This window comes from Folsomia candida, unplaced genomic scaffold (assembly GCF_002217175.1).
Source record: "Folsomia candida strain VU population unplaced genomic scaffold, ASM221717v1 Fcan01_Sc001, whole genome shotgun sequence".
NCBI lineage: Eukaryota > Metazoa > Arthropoda > Collembola > Entomobryomorpha > Isotomidae > Folsomia > Folsomia candida.
Window position 1 is genome coordinate 21192152 of NW_019091193.1, and position 24348 is coordinate 21216499.

At 39.2% G+C, this 24348-nt stretch overlaps 2 protein-coding genes across 10 annotated transcripts in view; both read right to left on the reverse strand.

The window, feature by feature from the left end:
- The window catches only part of LOC110863355 (protein groucho), a 30476-nt gene extending 23421 nt beyond the window's left edge, over window positions 1-7055 (reverse strand). For 2 of the 3 annotated variants that reach the window (XM_022112639.2, XM_022112638.2), the window contains exons 1-3: window positions 6299-7055; window positions 4200-4634; window positions 986-1083 (exon numbers count right to left, since the gene is read on the reverse strand). In XM_022112639.2, coding sequence (XP_021968331.1) covers window positions 986-1083; window positions 4200-4238 — 137 coding nt within the window. In that variant the 5' untranslated portion in view covers window positions 4239-4634; window positions 6299-7055. The remainder of the gene's footprint in view (window positions 1-985; window positions 1084-4199; window positions 4635-6298) is intronic. The other variant, XM_035846912.1, reaches the window with a different exon arrangement.
- Window positions 7056-7841: 786 nt separating this feature from the next.
- LOC110863356 (protein groucho) overlaps window positions 7842-24348 on the reverse strand; it is a 71068-nt gene continuing 54561 nt past the window's right edge. For 2 of the 7 annotated variants that reach the window (XM_035846913.1, XM_022112640.2), the window contains 15 exons: window positions 24025-24162; window positions 23329-23361; window positions 22897-23130; window positions 20698-20775; window positions 12833-12928; window positions 11640-11690; window positions 10585-10685; window positions 10311-10465; window positions 10130-10215; window positions 9984-10084; window positions 9434-9863; window positions 9223-9340; window positions 8840-9140; window positions 8661-8766; window positions 7842-8574 (listed from right to left, as the gene is read on the reverse strand). In XM_035846913.1, the coding sequence (XP_035702806.1) occupies window positions 8548-8574; window positions 8661-8766; window positions 8840-9140; window positions 9223-9340; window positions 9434-9863; window positions 9984-10084; window positions 10130-10215; window positions 10311-10465; window positions 10585-10685; window positions 11640-11690; window positions 12833-12928; window positions 20698-20775; window positions 22897-23130; window positions 23329-23361; window positions 24025-24162 (2055 nt within the window). In that variant the 3' untranslated portion in view covers window positions 7842-8547. The remainder of the gene's footprint in view (window positions 8575-8660; window positions 8767-8839; window positions 9141-9222; window positions 9341-9433; window positions 9864-9983; window positions 10085-10129; window positions 10216-10310; window positions 10466-10584; window positions 10686-11639; window positions 11691-12832; window positions 12929-20697; window positions 20776-22896; window positions 23131-23328; window positions 23362-24024; window positions 24163-24348) is intronic. The other 5 variants (XM_022112642.2, XM_022112645.2, XM_022112641.2 and 2 more) reach the window with 5 other exon arrangements.

Here is a 24348-nt window from a genome sequence, read left to right on the forward strand (position 1 = left end):
CCACCAAAAATTTGTTACACATCCTCGACAGCTCGCTGCAGCTCCTCGGCTGCATTTTACTTGGAGAAAAAACGCTGACTGAATTGGTCCAGTAAGTAAACTTTGCGTTAGATGGATGTGGACAAAAAAAATAAATAACGTTTGCAAACTGTTTTACTATGTTAAAATAAACATGTTCAGCCCAACTATTATTGCAGACTCGAGTTAACATGCGCTGCAGAATTGTAAAAAAAATCACCATTTTCTGTCTCCATCCACATATATCTCTCCTTTCTCTCATTTCCTTTTCTCAGCCCAATTCAAATTCGCTCCTTGTCGAGTTGAGAGTGAGTTGAGAAATAAACGCAGTCAAGGAATATATTTTATACAAGGTACGAACGTACATACGTTGAAGAGAGAAAGGCTCGAGATGCGGAGGAAGGAAAGTCGTCATCTCCTCGAATATTTATATGGTCTCCACGACTCAAGTACGTACACACTCGAGTAATTTGAATAAGATGAGATGAAAAGAAAGTTGAAAGAAAAAATTGTGAGTTGAGGAAATGAAATGAGACTGAAGTTTGAACGGCACGCTGTACAAGGAAAACGACGAGGAATGATTGCTTTCATTTTTTCAGGTTCTATGCCCACTGTGGGCTTCATATTCATCTCATTTTATTTTTGACGGCTTTTATAAATGAGCTCGAGTTAGTTTAAATACATTCTTTGGATAAAGGTTACTTTCACTTCTGGTGGAGTGAGCTGATTGACAAAGTGGAGATTACTTACAATATGTGAAGCCAAACCAATACACAAGAAACTTATGTCTGGCTTAGTATTGTCAACTTATTTATTTTTAATATTATTCATTGTACCGAGGACTGACTGGAAATATGCAAAAGTTGTAGTTGGACGAAGTTTGAAAAGAAAGTCTAAATTGGCTTACGAATGGTATTGTGCACAATATGGATTTCATAACTAAATGAATTAATGTGTCTCAACTCACCCGTGATACTGCGATTGAAGAAAGTTAAACTCGTCCTTAATTCTTTCCAGCGTTTCCGCAATGGTGAACTTCACTGGGCCGCTGCCTGCTGGAGGTGCCTGCAAAATTATACGATTCATTTCATTAGTTATTTTACATATTTTATACTAAAGAGTAATGAAGGTTGACACGTACAAGTGAGTTCACTCACGATAAGAAGAGTTGACTTTGGCCTCATTAATAATTCATCCAAATATGTGTACATGCATGCAGTAGTTGGAAAGTGGATATGAATGAACAGCATAATTAGCAACTCACAATGATAATAATAAATACTTAGGTAGATGATCACGATGCTGTTTTTTAAGGTATCCGCAGTTGCGAGAGGATAAGAATAGACACAACTTATGTATGTATTGACTCTGAAGAAGTAAGCAATTTCTGAGTGGAGGAACCCATTATGCAGTCTCAATTAAGTCCCAACAGTCACAACACAAATATCAAATTAAAGTATAGTGGGAGCTAAAGTTTTAATGTTTTATAAATAACCAGCCAAATCCAGATAATATTTTCAAATTTATGGGTCCCAATTTTTTCAAGAGGTGTTGAATGACTCCAAATATACATGTAGCTCAAGTTATTTTAAGCCCTTTATTAGCATACAATGGAATATGCATCGCATATAACTTTTGCATCATTCATTCAGAATGAATTAGCAAACCTAATTGAGCTGTTGTTCGGTACAACTGGGAGCTTTTTTGGAACTTGCACGAACTCGCCAAGTTTGCGTATAATGATCTCAAGTTAATTTTTACAGTCATCAAATATTTATTAGCTTCTTTTAAAAGAAATAACCCGTTTAATCGCTAATTATTATGATGTAGCTGGCAAACACGAAAACATATAATTGACACCGGCATACATACATACATACATACATACATTTATTAATGTCTGTGTCTGAGGAGACACTGAGTAACTTGATGACAATAAAACTACTTCTGCTCGTATATCAACGAACCAGGTCTTACGACAAAAATGCTGATGGTGCGATAAGCGATTTTTATGAATATCAATCTAGATCTGGTGGATCGTTGGTTGTGATACGACTGTGTGACTGGACGTCAAATTATTAAACGAAACACGAACGAAAAACAAACTAGTTTTATGCCCTTTTAGTCACGATGATATGGCATATACGTAATAGGCGTTGGGTAAAACTAGCCAGCATTTGATTAAAATATTTATTAGATAATATCAGCCAAAAGATTCAACCTTGTTGCAGCCAAGCTCACACAGAAGTCAGAATAAAACGCAATCAAGCCATAAAATGCAAACCACGGGAATAAGAATGCAAGGAGGAGGAAGGTGGGAATGAAAACTTGGCATAAATTGAACAAGATAATAACACCACGAGAACTTGTGTTAATATGCCAAATGCCACTTTTTATCATTATTTGAACTCAATTGGGTTGCCAGCACATTCAGGAATGATGCCACAGTCGAGTAATTGCTACTGGATTAGATTGGTACAAAAACCGAGTCCAACTCCATTATTGACACTGGCCAACTAGTCAAACAGAATAAAATGTGGCACGCAGAAAGGATAAAGTCTGAACCTAGTCAAAGGAGTAGTAGTGGCAGTATAATAAATAAATAAATGTAGCATATGTCGTGTACCACTCTCGTATATTTTACCTCCAATGTACAACTGCATTGCACCGAGCAAAATGGAAAAGTAAATGAATGAAGGAGAAAAGTAAATAGTCAATAAATGGCGAAAGAAGTGCTAAAGTAAACGAAACCCTGCCTGAGGCACATGCACAGACCGTACATATTACAACTCAAACCTAACCATTGGTATGTACTACGTGTGATATTGGCAACACGGATTCTACATTTTTAAACAAAACTTTTTTAACAAAATATTGAATAATTTATGAGCAAAGTTTCGCAAAAAAGAGAGTAAAACGCTAAAGAAGAACACGGACTGAGGACAATGCATCTCCCATAAAAACCACTAAACGCGTAATAAGGTAAGCCACGCCACACGGAGGGACTAACTAAAGCGGTGTTGTAAAAGGAAGCAAGTGTTTGCTTTATGTTTAAGCCTCAGAGTATTTTTTACCATTATGCTCCTCTACTACTACCAGCCACGACTCTTCCACTACTACGACTACGATGGATCTTATGCGTATATATATATACGAACAATAAGTAAAACTATATCTTTCCGTCGTCGGTGGTGGGGAGTTGGGCTTTCTTGCTGGGAGGGAGAGAAGAGATGATTAAAGAAAATGCTTCCCAGCAGCCTAGCTCCAAACGCCGTAAGTAAAAAGGCCGAATAAGGAAGACGAGCCAACCCCAACAACTCCAGTCTAGCTCGAAAGGTATCGATCGATTCTTTTCTTTCGGTCGGTTGGGAAATTGCATCGCATTTCTCACCAGAGCGGAATGAATCCCTTGTTTTTTACAACCATACGAGAGCGAGGGTTTAGGTCAACATTTGAACCTTTTCCCAAGTGTTCCTTCTTGAGCATTCTCCTTTAGAGAGACAGAGAGAGAGAGAGAAAGGGAGAGAGGTGATGTGATATTTATACGAAGAAGGGTCTCATCTGACTGACTGGTCTGGTTGCATCTCTCCTCAAGAGTTCCGTCCGTAGTGAACAATTTACTGTTTACAAAGTTTTATTTTACTCGTCGTCAGCCCTTTTCTTCTGGAGGAGGAGGAGTGGCGGTGGTGGAGAGGGTCGTCGTGTCCTCGTATAATAATCTAATCCGCTTCTTCGTCGTCCCTGCCACTCTCTCTAAATACATGCGGAAGTGGGATAAGTGCCTGAGGGACTTGGGTTATGAGTTGGATAATAAAATCCCAGAGTCCAGCCATTGTCGAGGCACAGATTTGATTTAGGGGGAAACTGCTATAAGTACTTCCAGACCATTTCTCTCTCCGCTCCCTGCTCCTGCTTAATAATAACAATAATAGTAATAGGAGCATGGGATGTTAATTTGCTTTCCAGAGATGAAGTCGAGTGGGGCCTTATTAATAATCGGGGTATGCATGGTATGTACGTGTATCAGTAACGATAAGTGAATCCACTACAAACTATAGACGAAGCCTTAGTTCTTCATGTTCTTATGAGCATTCATTCGAATGTACGTAATAGTACGTATGTATTAATGTATGGGCGTTTGACAGAGGGAGAAACTTTAGAAAAGTAGTTGCTTTGCTTACCCCAGCAGGAGGACCATGTCTCGTCGGAGCCGGATACATGTTTCCAAAATGTTGTTAAATGCTCAAACTAAACGTTTAATAATTCTTTAACTTCTTCTTCTTCTTCCCAGTCTACCAATCCAATTCCAGGGTAGGATGTGGTCTGAGAGAAGGTTTCCTTGCTTAATTCCTGACAAGACAAGCCAAGCCAGCCAGCCAAGAACCAAATTCACCCACCAAACTCTGAGAGAAGAAGAAGAAAAGTTTCTTCTTCTGCGTAAAAACACTAATCCAATTCTATCGAGTCAAGTTTTGAAGGTTTCCTCTAAACCGGAGGGTTCTTCTTCTTTTCCTCTTCTTGTCTTGCTCTTGGGTCTCTTACTGAGTCAGTATTTATTTATTAATACGATTTCGTCTTAGACGTGGTGGTGGTGTGATGATCTCCTTTACCTCCAACTGTTTCAAACACAAAAAGAGCAAAACATGAGAAATCAATACCATTTCCAACTCAAGGTTTCAACATCTCAGAAACCGACATTGTAAAACCAAACCAAGCGTGTTTCAGGGGTGTACTTTAATCCAAAAAAAGCCGTTTCGAGAAAAACTACTCGGTTGGTGGTTGGTTGACAGGAAAATAAAAATGGGGTAATTAACAATTACAATCAATTAGCAGCCAGTCATGTATGTAAACTTTTTTCCACTCGGACACATTCTCTCATAAAGTAGCGAAGCATTAATTTAATCAATTAACTAATTTCATTAATAACTCGAATTATCCACTACCCCGTAGATCTACATATGTACGTACGTACGCTTATGCATAGTGCATTTATTGTATTATAATTATTGATAATGCACAATTAGCCAAACAAGAAAATGTATGTACGAGTGTAAATACACAGAGAAAATGATGCTGCATAATGTGTGATGATGGGACAGGAGGGAAGATGACATGACCTGTGTAAATAAATCGTGAATGTGAGAATCTGCTAAACAAAGTCACATACAAAAGGAAAAGAAAGGTAGCAGCTGGTTAACACTTGGTTGTCAGAATAAATATTTTGAGAGTGTCTCACCAACCATCCTCTAAAAAGGAATTTCTTACTACGCGATATGGACAAAAAGTATTTCACACAGCCACAATTTACTTTATTAACTCGACGCCCATTTCTACACGGAGATGAGTTCAGAAAACAAAGCTAGAGAGATGTGGTGTGGGTAAATATTAAACAGAGAGACACCACGATCAAAGAATGGAACGAGAAGGCAAGATGAGAATTACTGCAACAACTGCTCCTCTTTATAAGCAAAATTACCAACCGGCATTTCAATATTTGCTTCTCTGCTATCATGGAATAATAATATCCATAAAACCTTGCAACAATAGTCGGAGGAGCTGCACACATACCTTCATATTTAGAATTCACTCTTTCTTATCTTGAGAATTCGTCAAATTGCAAATGCCAATGTGAGGCAATACAAGTTTGCACAGTGTTGCATGTTGGTATTTATTGAGGTTGTGCTCTGCCTGGATATGTAGATAAATGCACGGGGATGATGATGCCATGAATGATTGATTAAGGAAATCGAGACCGCAGGAAATGAAAACTACTCTTTTAATACTACAATCTGCTTGCAATTTTCTTGTCTCCTGTTTTGCTACCTATTTATTAGCTCATCCGTATGCTAGCCAGATATATATGCATACAAATTTATACATTTGTATCCTGGTATAAATACATGTTGTTAATAACCAAGTAATCTCAAACTCAAAGTCAGAAAAAATTGTCACCACTCAATCTCCCGTTTCTTCTTGCAAGTTTCGCATGTTAAATCGAAAATATTTCATGACATTGACGAGAGATAAACCTCGGGATCCCATCAAATACTCGGAACCAATAACAAGAGAAACGGTGGAATTGTAAGTAGCCTGGAAAATGGAAATGGCATCGCGGTGGTAATTTGTTTGCTAGTGAATCGTAAAGAAGGTCAACGAATTGGATATTCTGAGACTCGTAATATCGGAGATATTGTGCATGTACATACGTGTGTAGGTATGCGGCATTAACAGCGTACATAAACTCAGTCTAGGTTCTCAATGAAACTTCATGAAATATTACCTGTCGCATTATTACAACTGTGTTGGTCGTGTATAGCTGGGCGTCTTGTATTTATTGTGTATTTATAGCCGAATCAATAACAATAATTATCCACTTTACTTTCAATTGATAACAACACGAACAAAGTTAGGGTAATGTTTGTAAACAAATAATTGATTAGTCTCCTCCGTTATTTGTATGTAAGTGCATCCAGAGAGACAAAACTAACGGCGAAGAATGTGTTGTTGAACTTTTAACACAACTTATTAATTATAATAATTATTATTATCACCACTCCACTTTAACGATTAATAAATGCAAGCTTCAGCTCCTAGACAAGCACAAGCAATAAATATTAAACAAAATTCACTTTCCCATAACGTCTGCGTTAAATATGCCGGTAAAATTTTGTAGCCGTATTAAACAATTGTTTGGGAGCACTATGTCGGGTTAACCAATTTGGTTCCGTCAGTGTGATGTGTGTGATGTAATCCAATATAATTATTCTTTCGGGTATAGGTACATATATCCAATCCTGTGAAACGGTTCCAATGTTTATTCTTATGCTAGGTTAGTGTCTCACTCACTTGTCACTTGTTTCGTGTACTGTGTGACTTTTTGCCATACACAGTTTAATGCACGCCGATCAAGGTATCGTCCCTTTCCAACTGCTTGGCTTGCAGGGTTTGTCCCTACAAGTAAAGATTTCAGGAAAAATTTGAAATTTTGTAAAATTTCGGAACGAACCGTTCAACAAATGCTGCGTTCCTCCTGCAATCCAAACGGATACTAATGCTTGGCCGGGACAAAGTCTGTTTACTCCATGATTTCGAGGCAGCAATGTGCCCGTTAGGGTCTGAAAAGCTTAAAACCACTGGATGGATGCCAACCCCAAGAGAAAAACTCAACTCTTACGGCATCCAATTCAACGCGATTCCTCGATTGGTCCTCTTGCTCCTCGTTAGCTTACACAACCAATGAGAGCGTTGTGAACGTCCTACAAAATTCTGGCAGAATTGAAGACCGTGTGGAGGATCGTTATACGAGGAATTTTAGAGTAGATGGCCACCTAATGTTGGCCGGTGGAAATATCAAAAGCAGTTCATTGATGAAACGGTAGTACACGCTGTGGAGTGAATTTCAGTTGTGGTTGAACTGAAATCAAGTAATGAAGGATGCATTTGTAGAGAAGCTAAATAAGAAATATGTACATCATTGGGTTACTGCTTGACCAAGTTCTCCTAATTTTTTGCTAAGGGGATCCAGTAGTTGCTCAATTGATACAAAACATTTTGCATCCAGAGTGCATGGGGAAATTGATGCAGAATACATATTTAGTTGTGCATGGCTCGGTATGAATCTCAAGTTATTACGCTGTAGATTTTTTTTCAAATTCAACTATTAATTTATTATTTATTTTTTCTTGGAATAATGGTGACATTGATTCGTCTCATTTGCAAACATTTGAGTATATCATAGCAATTTGTGATAATTCGAAATTTTTTAAAGGTTAATTATTAAGTTATAAAAATCTAGCGGTAGTGAGAAATAAATTAGAAATTAATTAAAAATCAAGAAAGGTTATACTATTTAATTTCCTTATTTCTTACTATTTATGTAAATACATATGTTGTAGCAATGTTAAATTTGTATCATAAATTAGATTATGAATTTTACTGCAAGGGAACAGTTTAAAAGTATTATTTGTTATGCAAAATGTCCAACCTGGTTTACGATCTACACGGCCTACTTAATAATTTGACTTATGCATTCATGAGTATCATGTCATGTCCAAATTACAACAAGCTTGTAAATGCATATCTTATAAAAACAATAATAATTCATTTTTATGATCATTCGTAATCATCAAAATTAAGTTAGCTAAAATCAGACTTTCTCAAAAATTATATTATATGTATGCACGTAGTATATGCTGAAGGTCCCATTAATTAAAGTTACACAAAAAGCTACAAGTTTCACAAATTCTGACCAGTTTTGGATTACAGATTGTCGGATTTTTACAAAATCTATTCTACAAAAATATCGCAGAGCAATTGTGGGAGTTGTTTTCTTTCATTTTTTTGTTTCTGGGTATTTTTTAGCATCACGAAATGTTTTTAATAATTATAACAATTCAAGTACAAAGTCTTGTATGTATGTATAGTTGTATTGAACGTTGAATATTCCTCTTATTTAGTTCATCATATATGTGGTTGGTTGGTTTCATGTATGTAGCTTGCATGGTTGTACGGTAGGTATCAAATATATTATTAGTAAATAACTTCATAGACGGTAGCCTGAAATGTAAAAAGAAGAAAAACACATTGTAATAATTAGTTTTTCACGAGTAAAATGTTAATTTCGTGAATAAGACAATACTTGCCTTCTTGTCTCCACTTCCGGTGACAATGTACTTATCATCGGTACTAATATCCACACTCAACACAGACGACGACTCTTTGCTTTGAAATATGCTCGCACCATACGGCCTGAAACATAATTAATGGTAATTATAATGACTAAAATTACAAAGGTCAACAATGCATTTATTTTTGAACTTACTGACGCCACGCATTTAGCAGGTTGTCTTTTCCAGTGCTCACAAACCACTTGCCGTTCGCAGCAAATTTGAGTGAAAGCACGCACGAGTCGTGCAGGTGGAGTTGGTATTTGTCGGGCTTGGTGCAGTGGAGCACTTCGACGTTCGAATTCTCCATCCCAACGGCGAGCCACTCCCCAGTTGGACAGTAGCCCAAGGAAAATATTTGGGAGGAGAAGTCGTGCTGTTGAAGTTGCCGACCTTCTCTGAGATCCCAAGATCGAACCGTGTTGTCCAGCCCACCCGTCCACAGTTTCGAACCATCTGCGAAAATTATGGGTCGCAACGTTATCACATTTTTGTTTCATTTTAAGATACCTATATCATTTTTTTAGCTGAAAATTACCCGCAGAAATATCTATGCAACTGGCACCGTCGGTGTGACCTTGAAATTGTCGCACGAGGGTTTGGTTGTGGAGATCCCAAACGGCAATATTGCCGTCACTGCAGCAGCTGAAGCACACCTTCACACAAGTGAAAAACATATTGCATAACTCGCATAATAACTTTATATACTTATTTAGCAGAGTCAAGAGGGATTTCATTTTTTGACATACTTTCGAGTCTGGAGAAATGGCAAGTGCATAACAGGCAGGAGCAGAGGAATTGAGTTCAGCCTTAATACGAGGGGTAGGACTAGCCAAATCCCAAATGGACAAATTGCTTGCTTCCCCACCCACAATCAGCGTCCTTCCATCCGGCAATAGTTTCACAGATCGGATATAATTGTCCCTTTGCAGACAGTCCAATTGGGACACTGGTGTTTTCGAGCCAGGTTGACTAATGTCCCAAACTTTTACACATCCTTTGCCTCCAGTATACACATATTTTGTGGGGTTGCTAATCGTCACTGCACAAACTACTTCGCCGTGGGCTAAAGTGTTGATTTGTCGAGCATGGCGAGGGATACCTGGTCCGACTAGGGCGTCTGGAGGGAAAGGTACGGGCTGCATTTGTCCTTCAGCAGAAACGTGAAAAGAATAAGCCCTGAAAAAAGTTGACATTGATCATACGAAAAAACCATAAAAGTGCCATCATCATGTATTTTATGTCAACACAACGTGTGGCATTATATGTATCTGGTAATCAAACATTAATTGAACTTACGGTTTGCCTCCGGGAATGCCTATGCCGGGTATTCCCCCAGGACCAAGGGCACCTCTCATGGCGGAATGAGGATCATATCCCTGCATAATATTCATCAAAGACTGAAACTTGGAGTTGTCTGGGTTCTCAAAGTGCCAAGGACTTACCAACGGAGGTCTTGCATAGCTGTTCAGAGAGGGACTGATGCTGTTGTGGAGGTATGCGGGGGCAGGTCCTGGGAAAAAGAAAGGGTCTACAATAAAGTGGGGAGAAATAATTTAAGTGGGGACTTTAATTAGTCTATCGTTTAGTTTTTAAATACAGCTGTCTGTCTCTATTGTAAATTACCCAAGGGTGTGGCACGGGCCATAGGCTTGATACTTGACGAGCTCGAATGGGATCCCGAGTTGGGTGTGGTTGATTTCCCAGTGGGAGTGGTGGGCTTATCGTCCTTCTTGTGACTCGAGGGTGTGCTTGAATTAGACGATCCCCCACTCCGCGGACTGTGAAATTTTACAGACGACAGAGATTCAAGATTTTTTCACTTATATGATATTAATTTTTTGAAAGGTGAGAGATTCTAGCATCTACGTATGTAAATGTATAGCGAATTAGTTAATACCTATGTGGAGGTAAACTGTGGTCCTTATTATTTTTCTTGTCAATCCCGTTTTCTCTTGGAGAGCTTGTCCCATTTCCATTCGGAGGAGGTGTGAGTGGGTCCTGTAATGGCAGCATTTAAAGCACATTTATTATGATTTTGCAGAAACAAGGCCGTTTGCTTGTCCCCATTCATGTGTATGCATAAGTGAGTCATGTGAGTTCCTTCTCAATTTCTCAATTACACCAAAAACAGGCAATTAAAGTAAACGAGGTAGATTGGAGAAACCAGCCCAGCTCCAGAGTGCCAAGGTCTCTAGCTAGCATATCAAAGGGGTGGAATTGACTTAAATTAGAAGAACCTGCTGTGGAATGCACCCCGGTGGATCTGGAATGAGCTGCCTGCTTTAATTACTCAATAAATTACGGGACAAGTGAATGAGCCACTGAACTCATATAAAACCCAGCCACCAACAGTGGGAGTAATTAACTATAACCTCTCTTTCTCGCATCCTCAATGTTATGCAGTGTTAATTACTCGCCTTCTACTCCTACCTTTCTCTTCTATACGATCATCATGCCCAAATTAATAAAAAAAATCTTCACCGCCTACTAAGAAAACTACGCTTTTTCCCAATTTCAGAATAGGCACAAAAATATTGCAGTAGAAAAGGCAATAATTAGTAGCAAACCATAATCCTTACACAAGCAAAGTCTTAACCTGCTCCATACAAATGATATATGCAAAAGTTGGGATTTGTTAAATAATGTATAGTTTTCTGGTTTTCTGTTTTTCTCTTCATTCATAATTTATTGGCAATTAACCTGCACGGTGGGAGGGAATGATGTTCAGCTTTAGTTGTTTGAATGTTATGGCCGTTCATGCATTTCATAATATTATTTTTCTGTTTGTTTATTTTATGGGTAAAAAGTGGTCAAACTGGATCATCTTTTTATGTATAAAGCCGTCTGGACAGCGGAGCATGTTTTCCATTCTTCTCATGCACAACACACCATTTGTAGCTTTATTTGTACAACTACAGCATTTGTAGAATAATAATTAAATGAAAAACTCACCTCATTAGTATCATCGACAACCAAGTCCTGATCACTCTTCTCACCATCACTCTGCAATTATGAGAGAGAAATGTTATTATGCGTCAATTTGCATAATGTCGATAATTCTTTGCCCACCAATTACAATTAGGGGAAGGGATGGTATTTAAGAGCATTATGTATTTAAGACAGGTCACAACGAGCCAGGTTCACATTTATTTCAATGGCAGCATTTGCTATTCAATTATTTTTACATTTTTAATCTGTTTCTGTCTGCTCATGGGATTGGTTAGAATCTTGATTGAAACTGGTACTGAAATTACATTATCTTGTCGTAATTTATTGTCATGAATGAAATACTGCAAAATAGCAATAAACATTTGTAACTGATGATGGGGTAGAAAAAAAGTCATTTATCGCCCAAGAAGAAACCCATTTAATACTTTAATAATTATTCTCCTCTCGTCGTCCACAAGAAATATAAGTCTACGTCATTTTTTGCAAACAAATGTCAATTTGAAAAATTGGAACTTGTTCTTTCACTCCCCTCCGTTTCTGGACACCACGAATGTATTATTAGTATGTGTCGCACAATCTCCTTTTTTGTGGAAATATTTACTGCCACATCTTAAAGCAATCAGAGAGTTGGTTGGCGACGGGGAAAAAACTTTTACTTTTTTTTTTACTTGTCGACTTTCTCCTCCATTTTATGGGTGAAAGGATTGATATCGTCGTTGGTGATTGAAGAGGAAGGTGGAGGGCAACCGGAGGGAACACATAGTGACCATAATAATATAAAACGGGAAGTAGTACAGGCCATAAAAGGTCCAATTTGTTCCATGTCTACCTACGCTAGCTGGCGGAGTGGTCAGCAAAAAGGAGAGACTTTTTGAGTCGGCCAAGAAAGTGGTGGTGGTGACTGACTGAGTGGGCTTCAATGAGGCCAATGAATGCAGACTTGAGGAGAGCAAAGGGCAGGAATGAGGGAGAAAGATATTTTATAACAGCCAGCCAGCCACCGACCAAGTGGACCCGTTGCTTTCTCCGTTCATTTTTTCACAGTGGGATGTATTTTTTGGACCAAATCGTCTACTCTCTTAAAAGATGGTTATATATTTTTATCCGATTGTAGATGCTACTTAGGCCAAAAAGGCGGATGAAAGGACGAGTGATGTTCAAGTGTTAATATGTTGATTAACTAGTTTGAGGCTTACATCGTGTTTGTCCTCCCTCTTGGGCCGCTTTGGCTCCGAGTCCGGACTGCTTCGTGGTCTCACTCTGTCTCGGTCACTGGGAGAGAGCGAGTTTCTCTGCAATTTATTAGAAAGGAAATTAGATTTAAAGCAGGTCGTATGTATTCATAACCGAGCTCAATGCCATATTTCCATCATCAAATATCCCTCCTCAACTCTCGCTGCTTTAATTCAGCTCCCACTCCTCCGTCCGAGGACACTGGGTTATCATCGATTACATCTCAATTTATGACGCTCTCAGCCCTTCATACTGCATTTCATACTTTGAAACCGTCCTTATAGGTAAATATCTACGTACTTATGTACGAATGAGTATGTAACTTATTACGCGTTCTAATGGAGCGGGCATTATAATTTGAAAAAATAATAATTAGACCAAAGCATGCATAATGTCTGTGTGCAAATTATAAGTATGTATGCATATCTCGTAATTTATTTTCAACCAACTCACTTTTAGCCTTCCAAACCTTGATTTACCATTATTTTATGCAAACCAATAGATTCCATATAGATTGGGTAAAATTTATCGATCACCCCGTCTTCCAGTAATACGTTAGCAATTTACGAGCTCACAGATGCATGAAATTGATTAAAAAATCATAAAAAATCTTCCGGTGAATCAAATCAAAAACATGTGAAACCTTCTGAACCATTGAGACCAAACCTCATCTTTTGCATATGTAGAGTCCAATCTGTGACCCCAATTGGTGATATTCTCGTTGGTGGCGGTGGTGGGATGATGCATGCACAAAATTTAAATTAGTTTCTCCCTCATTCACCCGTGACCAAGTGGAAGGAGCAAGGAAAAAGTGTTGCTCGGAAAATAAAAAAAATATACGATTTCATTCAACAAGGAGAGTAGAAAATTGCCAAATTACAGTTGCTCGAATATTGGCGTGGGTTTTAAAAAAGATTTGCATGAGGATGGAGCACATCGTCTTTACCAGATTTTACTTTACGCTTCATGCTCAGTTAACCTTACTCCCTGCGGATGGTGGAGAAGAAGAAGCGGATTTATTTGTGCCGTGAGCCGAGTCAGAAATTTGGTGGAGTCAGTCACAACATGAGAGGTGAAAGGAGCAGAGGTCGGAGGGTGAAGGGAATAAAATGAAATAAAATGCGGATGGAAATTCGGAATACTGAGCGAGCGAGAGGGGAGAATAACTGAAGACAGGCAGACGCGATATCGTTAAAAGCCTGACGTGGTTGGCATAAGTGATGCGATGCTCCGTATGTGTCGGACTAAACCTTAAATCCTGAATCGGGAATCAATGCCCGGTGGAAAATCCTCCTCAAGAAAACCATCAAAGATCAGACCACATCACTTTTTTTCCTTCAGAGCGGTGAAGGTTACTAAGTTACTGAACTGATACATCGTAATCCAACAGAAAAACACACTTTTCAGAATAACATTTTTTTTCAAACACGTGAAACGAGAATAGCCCCTCAAAAAAACAAACACTTGTTTAGTGTCGCATTGGCATCCAACATGGAAGCGAGAATTTTACGCATTTTCAGGTTTCACATCAACCCTCTCGAGCTCCCCAGAGAGATTCTCCATCTGATTATTCCCACCGACAAACCAAACGTATTTGTTTCCCTGTCAGTCAATCCACCACAAATCTCTCACTCTGCTCATGATTCAGCACCTCTGCTCGTCGTTCGAAGCATTTCCATGATTTGCTATGATGATTTTAAGATTTCAAAAGTATGCACATTTTTTAAAAGAATAATCAACCATAACTCGCTAGCACGTCAAACTACATTTTGTCAAAATGGAGTAGGAAATGGTAGGTGATGGTTGACCGAGTGTAGCGATTTGTTATTGTTGGAGGAAAGAAGAAGAAGTGGAGAGCTTTCACTTTTTCACTTGAGAAGTGAAGAGAAAGCAACTGCCCCGGGGGTTCGGGCCGGTCGGTTGGTTGGTTATGGTCGGGTTCTTTTTCCCTTGGTTAAAATACACATTTCCATTCACTTTACTCTTGTACAAACAGAAAGGACACAATCTCATTCTCATTCTGAACTACATCCCACATCCGAAAACATCCTGGGGCAGAGCAGGAGCAATAATACATCTCAGACGCAGGAACCTCACTGCAATCCCTCCAACCTTCTCAGACATGCTTTCACCACCACTTTCGACGATTCGATACGTGTAGAATATTCAAATAAAGAAAAACTTTAAAATTATAATGAACCAAAAAATAAATAAATAAATAAACTTTTTTTGCACACATATTTTGAACGTTCTTTGAGATTTGCCGAAAGTAAACGGTGTATGTGCATTTATACGGGGCGGATAGGAGGACGAGGTTTTGTTGTATTCGGTCGACTGGAGAAGAAAACGCGCATCACATTATTTGCAAGATTTTTGGATCTTCTCCTTCGCCGAGAAAGATCCCGGCCGGCTGGCTGCTTCTAAAAAGGAACAGGAAGGAAATCCACTTCCCCACTCAATTTTTCATGGCTTGGCTTCTCTCTCGTCCACATCCCCTGGAATGACATAGTAGACAGACGACTCACCAGAGCACGGGGGGAACTTGCAAGAAGCACGGAATAAATTCATGACGACGGATTCAAATCCTGCAGACACACAGTTTTCCTCGAAATGGGTGAACCCTACCCTCTCTCAAAGCAATACTTTATATACCTTCCCTGCTTTCTCCAGAGTTCGGAGGCAGGTTGGAGTGCGTTGGAGCCCCATAAAAAACTAGTAGGAAATCCCTTTCATTTCATGGAATCGGATGGATAAACCACCCACCCGGGTTTTATTACGTATTCAAAAGGGAAATCTCCGCACCGCTCCCATTCTCGTCTTCTACTTCTTTATTCCTTGGAGAAATAAAAAACGGGAGGGCGAGCAGATAGGCGGAGTAATATAAAAGATATAAAATCTCTCTCTTCTTCTCCTCCATCATAATTCTGCTACAACGTCTCGGGTCAGGCAACTCAATTTACTCGCGTTACTTTGCATAATCCTCCTGCAGGTGGTGGCTCAGTTGGTTACTTTTTTGCATACAAAATCCTAAAATGATCTCCAATCGTAATAAACAAGCTATAAGAAGCCATTCCTGCAATTATCATTACCATTCATGACCGACTAAAAAGTTATAACTTTGTGCGATGATACAACACGTACGTACGTATTGGTTGTAGTTTTACTTCATATGAACATGATTTCGTAGATGTATGACTTTGCTCATTTTTATGTGTGCTATAATTTTCTAAATAAATTTCCAAATTTTATTGCAGATTTCTCGTAAAGCAAGTTTCTGCACATAAAAGGAGGGCTGAGGAAGAAGAGGCTGAGTGGGCGAGAGTGAGACGGAAGGCGAGGGTATTCCCGGTGGAGATAAAACCATTAATTTGGGAATGGGAACTTTGTGAGTGCTAATGAAGCAGCCACAGCACCAATTTACACCAACTACACTGTTCGAATACTGTTATTACTCTGGTGCAGTGGCGTCGCGCAGTGGTGCATCTTGATTCCCAATTTATTCATTCATTTCTCCGCCCAAATTGTTTCCAACTTAGTTCCACCAATTTCCATCTCTCTTTATTACTGTCAACAGCCAAAAAGCGGCGAGCGAGGAGGAGGAGGAGGCTGTGGTGGGCTTCCGGGGGTAACCTGTAACGTAGATCTCCTCATTTCATTTGTTACAAGATCATTTAGAGCCACAGGGGAAAATTTCCGGCAAATATGAGGAAAGTGAAAGCAGTGGCATGGACGGAGGAGGCAATAGGAGGAAAACTTCTCAATAACAGCTTTGCTACTTACGTATATATGACTCCATGTTCACATCTTATCCATTTTGTGGAGTGTGAACTCAACCAAACCAAACCAAAAACTCAATCCAATCTTTACTTTACCTCTGGACAAGGTTCACTTCATCTCGTTTCCCTTCCCGTCTTCCTTCCGCATGTACAAACACTTACTTTCTCCAGCAGACGTCAGTATATATAAATAACCAACTTACTTATACAGGAGCAAGGATCGGAATACAAAATTGCCCACGGGTTTCATAACAAGCATGGCCGAGTAATGCAGCTTATCTTTGTTTTTGGAAAATCTTTCAGAAATTCAAAACTTACAAGTTCAAAAAGTGATATAAAAATTGTTCGCCAGAAAATTGTGTCTCATTATAATTTTGAAACCATATCGTTGAATGCCATCCATCCCCCACCAAACGGAAGGATGATGTTAAAAGGGCGGATGATCAAATATATACTTCATATCTCATATAATACGAAAGTATGCATGCACAGGACGACGGACCACTTTTTTTTCTTGAGGCAAAGGATTTTTAAGGCGAACGCGTGCAGAATGCTAACGGAGTGAGTCTTCTTGAGAATTATTTGATGGTTGAGAAGAGGATCAGATCAGATCACGTCCGCCTTTACTGAGGTCGTGGCCGTGCCGTAGTAGCCGTGCCGTGTCATCTTTTATTCCAGGCAACAGACAAGGGATACATTTAGAGTGGAACACCACCAACATTCCAAATTACAAAAGTCCAAGACAGAAAGCACCATATTGACCACTTTTATTTCCCTTTCTTTCTACTGCATACACTCCTCCATCAAACAAACCCATGTCATATGCATGCATACGTATAAATACGTTGCGATAAGGTACCATATGCAAAATAATATTCAAAGCCTGGCACGAATTTTGGAAAAATAAAAAATAAATATGAGCCTTGAGCCAATACATAATCTGATCCCCCGAAAATTGGCAATAATAAACTCTATATTTTCACACCTCTTTTATTTCAGGTGAAATTTTACGTGACGTGGACTTAAGTGGCGTGATCTCTAATTGAAAAAGGAGTTTCCTTCTTTCCCAGCACATGTTTGTTTTCTCAAATGGATTAGAAAGTACGAAGGGGGATTTCTTTCCTTGCTGGCAGTGTTAATCTATCAGCTCAGCTTTTGTCCACCTCAATTGGGCAGAAGGGTGGGCCAGACGAGATTATTTCAACGTCGAGCCGCCTACAACGTGAGAACTGTTTGTTTGTTGATTGTTGTTTGATCATGTGTACGGACCCACATCGTAGGCACTTTCACCAGCAGAAAGTTTGTGATCTTTCCAAGCACGCCATGTCTACATTAGCCAAATCCAATTCTCGATAAAAACAAATAATATATACTCTCCGCACTAAATTTCTTCTCTGATAAATAAGTAGTTTTAAATGGTTACAAGGATACGTACACATGAGTATTGTTTTGGTATATACATACTGAATTGAACCAAGCCTTGCGTTATTTGTTGAGCAAAATGAGCATGTACAAGGCATAAATATATCTCGATCTTGCGATCATGTTCTGACCAGTAGAATGGGGATACAGATTATGTGTTGAAGAATAAGTGGGTGCGGAAGATGTATTTATTTGTTACTTTTTGGTCGTGGCGGTGGGAAGCTGTTGCCTAAGCATAAGCGATTGAAGTGGATTTAGTGTTTGGAAAGAGGGAGAAAGTAAATGGTTCTTTTATGGACAGCCGACAGCTCTCACGGAGCCAAACAAATGGGCGAACCAAGTGCTCCATTAAAATCTAAACAGGGCCATAAACGACGACATTATTCTCTCGTGGTAGGCCGGAAGGAAGAAAGAAAGAATGGGAGAGAGAGAGTCAGGCCAAGCTAGAAGGACGGTGGAAATGGGCGACATGTTATTATCCCATGTTGCATCACGCCCTCCTCCTCCCTCGGCCTGAACACCTTCTTCTGATACGTACAATAAATAAAAATTAACTTGAGTGCTTCATATCCTTTCCAAGAAATGTTTGTGACAAATTCTTTAAAAATAAGACAACACGCCCACTTTAGGAAAGTTTCGCCATCATGAAAACAATTTGATTGTATGTACTTACGCACGCCTGGATCCGCGCTGTTCCAAATTAATCTCAACTTTTTTTCTGTCCTTCCTAATTTGCGTCGTATGGTTCCTACACTACACTTGACTTTTATCCCTTCGCTAAGAAGTGAAGTAAGGAGCGCAAGGGGAGAAGAAAACTCAAGTCCAACAAGCTCTCAACTTTGTCCTAAACTTTTTAATCCGCAGCCACCACCACAGTGATCCGAGTAATATTAAAAAGTTGTTCACAATTACTAGGCCAGTACATGCACATCCTTTTTTCGTCTGGTGGAAAAGCACGCTAATGATGATTTATTTCCCGAGAGATTAGCATTAACATCAGCATCAGAGGAGAAAGTCACTTGGGAGGAAGTGGAAGGAAGCAACTGTCAACTCTAGTGCTTGCATAAGTTATTAAGTGCAACACGACGAAAATGGTAAAGAAACTCAAAAATTGGGTGGTGCACACACTACTGGGGAAAAAATACTTTGAAAAATTATAACATTAATCGACTGCTTCTCACTACATTTTGCACGACACAATAAATGCGAAAGCTCGTATAATAAATACTCTTGACTTGGAAAAATATTTCGTTTGCTTTGCATCCCTCGGAATAAAAAAAGGAGATTTATTTAGCTGATGAGATGAGATGAAAGAAAGAAAGAAAAGTCCTTTCCTCTCTCCTCTTCTCATTTGTTTGCTATTTGACTTGAGACTTTTTCTTTACTTTTTCCACTAATTTGTTCCGCTCAACTAAACTCGACAAAAACTTTCTCGGCTGGAACCAAAATCTGAATTTTTCTTCCTCACTTTTATTTTTTGTCCTCATTCGTAAGTTCCAGTTTAGTAAAAAAAAAATCCTTTTAAATAACTAAGATTGTCACTTTGCTCACTCTGTTTGAGAAAAAAAGGAAACTGTGAGAAAGTTACTACACTTGAAAAGCTTGAGTCGTCCCATCCAATCCAATCCCTCCACTTAATTTTAATTTAGCTCATTAAGCTCATTATTTCAAATGAAGAATACACTTTAGGATTCTACCAGTAAATAGAGTGGGCGAAAATGCGGAAACAATGTCAAGTAGGGGAAGACGATGGCACGAACAGAAGAGGAGTCAAGAGTCATTGTTATCATCATTTCGTAATTAATCTTACTTTAGGTCTCCGTTAACTTTGAATAGTTGGTTTTCCCAACGTGCTTACATCTACATCGCAGGAAAACGCGCAAAGTGAAGTGAGAATCATCCCATTTATATTCGAAATGGCAGAATGATTTTTTGAGGCAGAGTTTCAGAACATTTTTTAAACTATCAGTTTAATCATCGGGGGAGATGAATCTCGACCAAGCGTCGTGTTGATGGCTTATATATAGAAAAGTCTCGAAACTTGGATCATGCACCACGGTTGGGTAATTATGTGCCTTCTTATAGATATATTTAGCTGAATGTTCAGCCGTACTCACTTCATTTATAATATGGCGTTGGTAAGTGGCCCTAATCGGGTTAAAAGTCCCTTAATGGCCTTTCTCTGTTCCATCATTTACCGCCCATTAAATAAAAGTCTTGCTCTCCTCAGTCACTTGCGTACCACTCCTCAGACTCGCAACATTCTTTCTACACCCACACTTTTACGTAATAAGAAGAAGAGAAAATTGCCAAATTAGCCACACAATTGATCTTAATTATCTAACACACGAGCAAAGTCAACCATTCGGAACTAAATTACGATGACGGTGCTTTGTTGAAGGTGGTGGGTTGTTGGACCCACGTAGAAGTGTACTTATTTATATAATGCCGCGGTCCACAATAATTTTATTCATGTCACTCAATTAAGGAGCAATTTATTTAAGCCCCACATCAAAGTGCTAAAGATACCCAGCACGAACAAGGGCCAACTATCAGCATGTAATGGAATTGAGCTCTCATGATAGTCGCAACACCTGGAGAGAAAAGTGTGCATTTTCTTCTTCGCTTACCTTTCTCCCTTCCTGCTTCATCTTCTTGTAAGATCCTTTTTCACTGTCGGATGCTGAAGCACGGCCAGAATCGCCCCCCTGCAAAAGATTAAATCAGTCTTTATTAAAATAATTTTTAATAATGAATGACTCTCAGTCATCTCAACTTGATCATTAATTAATCACATAGAACATTTGCCAGTTAACTGTCAAGTGCTGAGATGGAATAAAATAAATTAAAAGTTAAAAAGAGAGGAAATAAAAAAAAACTCTGCCCGAGTTTAGCTGCATTAGCATTATCCATCATCATCGCCACCACCACCGTCGTCGTCGTCGTCGTGACTCATTTCACGCAAGGGAGGAAAAAGTGGAGAAAGCAGCGAGAGAGAGAATGGGTGAGAGGGGAAAGATGGGAAGTGAAGGAGGTGGCGGTAGTGTAGATGAAAGCAATAAAAGAAAAGTTGTTCCCACTAATTATTCCCGGCTGCCTCTCAACTTTCACTTCACTCACTCACTCGCTCACTTCATCCTCCTGCATCGTCTTCTCTCGCCCTTTGTTCATCTTTTGTACCGGAGCCAAGTTCAGCCAAGTGCAAGACACAGATTGACTCGAACGAGACATCCGAATGTGACTGCATCGCAAAGGCGAAAACCTTTTGATCAGGCAAAAATGAAGGAGGAAAACTCCAGTTTTCAAATAATTGTAAAAATTGGACAAAAGAAGAAGGCGCTCCTGACAAGATTTTATTATTATGCGTATAGCGACATTTTTATTTTAGTCAGCTACACGTGCTTATAGTTTCTACTCTCACATTCAATTTGATAATGCTAAATATATCTAAAATATTGTGTTGTTCGTTCATTTCATGTTTTTAAGTTTGCAAACATTTTACTGCAGCGATATTGCTTTTACGGAAAAAGAATTTCTAAATGAGCATTCTTTTCCATCAAAATTAAGACAAGACTGATGAAAGTGAAAGCAAACTTGCTGCTCCTGCTCCTCCTCCTCTTTCTCTGAGCTTGGTGATACCTAGTGATGGTAATCCGTAACCGATCCTATCCTAGGACCGTAAAAACTCGGATAGGATCGGATTTTCACACGGATCGGATAGAGGATCCGAGGATCAGACAATCCGATCCGAACCGATGAAATCCTAGGATCGCACAGGATCCTCGGATCATCCGATGTAAACTCGTTTCACATTTGGTGAGTTCATCACATGGCGTACATTACCCGAACGAGCCGAATTATGTTATTATTTAACACCAGTTATTTTTATTTTGGCGTTTAAATCATACGAAATGGAATAATTTAAACGCCAAAATAAAAATAAGTGGTGGAAAATAATAAAATAATTCGGCTCGTTCGGGTAATGTACTCCATGTGGTCGTGTCACCAAAAACCGTTCCAATAAATAAAGAAAAGCAGCTGGTAAAGTTTTTCCATAGTTAGACACAAGGTGTCTCACACATATCAAGATATCCTACGATCCTAGGATCGGATCGCATCGGATTTCGAGTAGAACCGGGAGCCGATCCGATCCTAAAGCGAGCAAATCCGATCCGATCCGATCCTGTATTTATCCGATCCTATCCTACGGATCGGTTAATTTAGGATACGGATTACCATCCCTAGTGATACCAAACACCAAAAAGTATAGGAGAAATCACAGCACGTCACAAAATAATTTTTCTTTTGTTCTTGTCTCCCCTTTGTCTTGGCTCCTTTTTGAGAATAAACGAAAGCATTGTGAACGGGCAAGTTTGGTGGGAAACTACACTTCCACTACAACTGCGACTCCTCTCTTCTGGGTAGCATAAAGGAAGGGATCGCTTTGTTTGACAATGCTAATTTCCTCATCACACCACTTTTCACACTCAACTTCTCTACTTCACCAAAACTCTCTCTAATTAAATTTCTCCCTTTTTCTTCCTCCGAAGCGGGTAAGAGGAAATGTAAAGTGGTCCGGGATCCTGTGAATATTAGGGATTCATCAGAGCAAAAAAGAAAGCACAGTGTGTTTGCCCTTCCAGTCTGCCAGTAATTGGTTTTTCAATAATGTAAGTTTAAAAACTTTGGTAAGCCTTTTGAAGAAAGCTGAAGAACAATATTATTCTTTAAGAGCATGCACATGCAATCTGTATACGAAATCTTTACGTGTATGTACGTGCAACAAACGATATCGATGCCGGCAGTGGGTTTAGTAAAGGAAAACGCACCTTGCTGGAATGACGATCTTCCAAAGCTGGCTGTTTGTCCTCCCCCCGATGGAGATCATGTTTGGCGTTAAGTATGGCGAGCGGGTGTGGGGCCCCACCCAGCCCAGTGAGACCGAGGAGCGAGGCCGCCGAGGATGGTGGCAACCCGGGCCCCAAGCCTGGGTGTGGCAACATGGGGAGAGGAGGGTGACCTGCAGCCGCTGCAGGTCCAAGTTGCTGCGCATGCATTTGTTGCTGTAATTAGGAAAAAAGTATATTGATGTATAAAAAAATATCGTCAATAAGCATCACGTTTCAAAGTAGTGTAATGCATAATCTGTATGAAAACTCCGATTAGCGACTTTATACATTTCAAAATATTCCAGATCACCCATGTTGCCAATAAAAAAATAAAAAAAAACAGGAATCAGAGCCAGGCGAACAAAAACTTACCAAAAGTCTAGGGAGATCTGGACGTTGCTGCTGCTGAAACAAAATTTAAAAATATTTAACGAAAGCAGTAATTAAATCTGACACATCATGTATTTCCACACATTTAAACGTTTCTAGTAAAAAAATATGCACTTTGGAAAAAAAAGTTTATCAAAAAGATTAAATGAAGCAGAACTGTAGATATATCAGTACCACAATAAGCATCCAGTACGTGCACGAGTACGGATTATTTCGCTTTGTGTCGCCTGTGTGGGGCACGCAAATTCTGCTAGTTAAAATACTGGGACTGGATGAGAGATAATAATAAAGGGATGTATTAATGGGTAGCGTTATGATGGAATTATGTGTTATTAAGAGGGCCAGCAAGTAACGATCCATAACAAATAATAATCCCCGTCCACCCGAGTTTGTGCCCAAATCAATTCCATATAATCTCTTCCCGAAATCCACTCCACTATCCCTCACCCCACCCACCCACCACCCTTCACATACATCACTGACAACATCTGTACGCGAATTTATATCCTCCTCGGAGGCGACCTAAGCACGACTTCGAACTGGACGATCGAAGTTAGACAAATGTCGTTGGTAATAATTTCGGCCAATTCATATTGATAATACTTACGTACGTACATATGTATTATCAGCATAAATTATTAGTTCCCAACTTTGTACGTAGTTTTATGGAAAACTCACCCCAATTATAGCGTTGAGTTCCGTCATCGTCACTTGTTTTGCTCTGTCCACAGCAGTGGCTACTTGATTTTGATGCTCTTGTGATAAGAATGGAAGGATTTGGGCTATTATCGCATTCAATCGTTTGGAAATCTCGGTCTGTAATTAAATAATTTTCAATAGTTAAACATTATAACTAAAAGTTCATACATTTATACATACATGTGTCTACCTATAATCATGATTGATTGATAACCAGTAATTATTAACCAATTCAATTGCTCGTCTTCTCTAATTAAATACTCAATTGGTAATAAATAACCGTTGTTAAATAGAAATTGCATT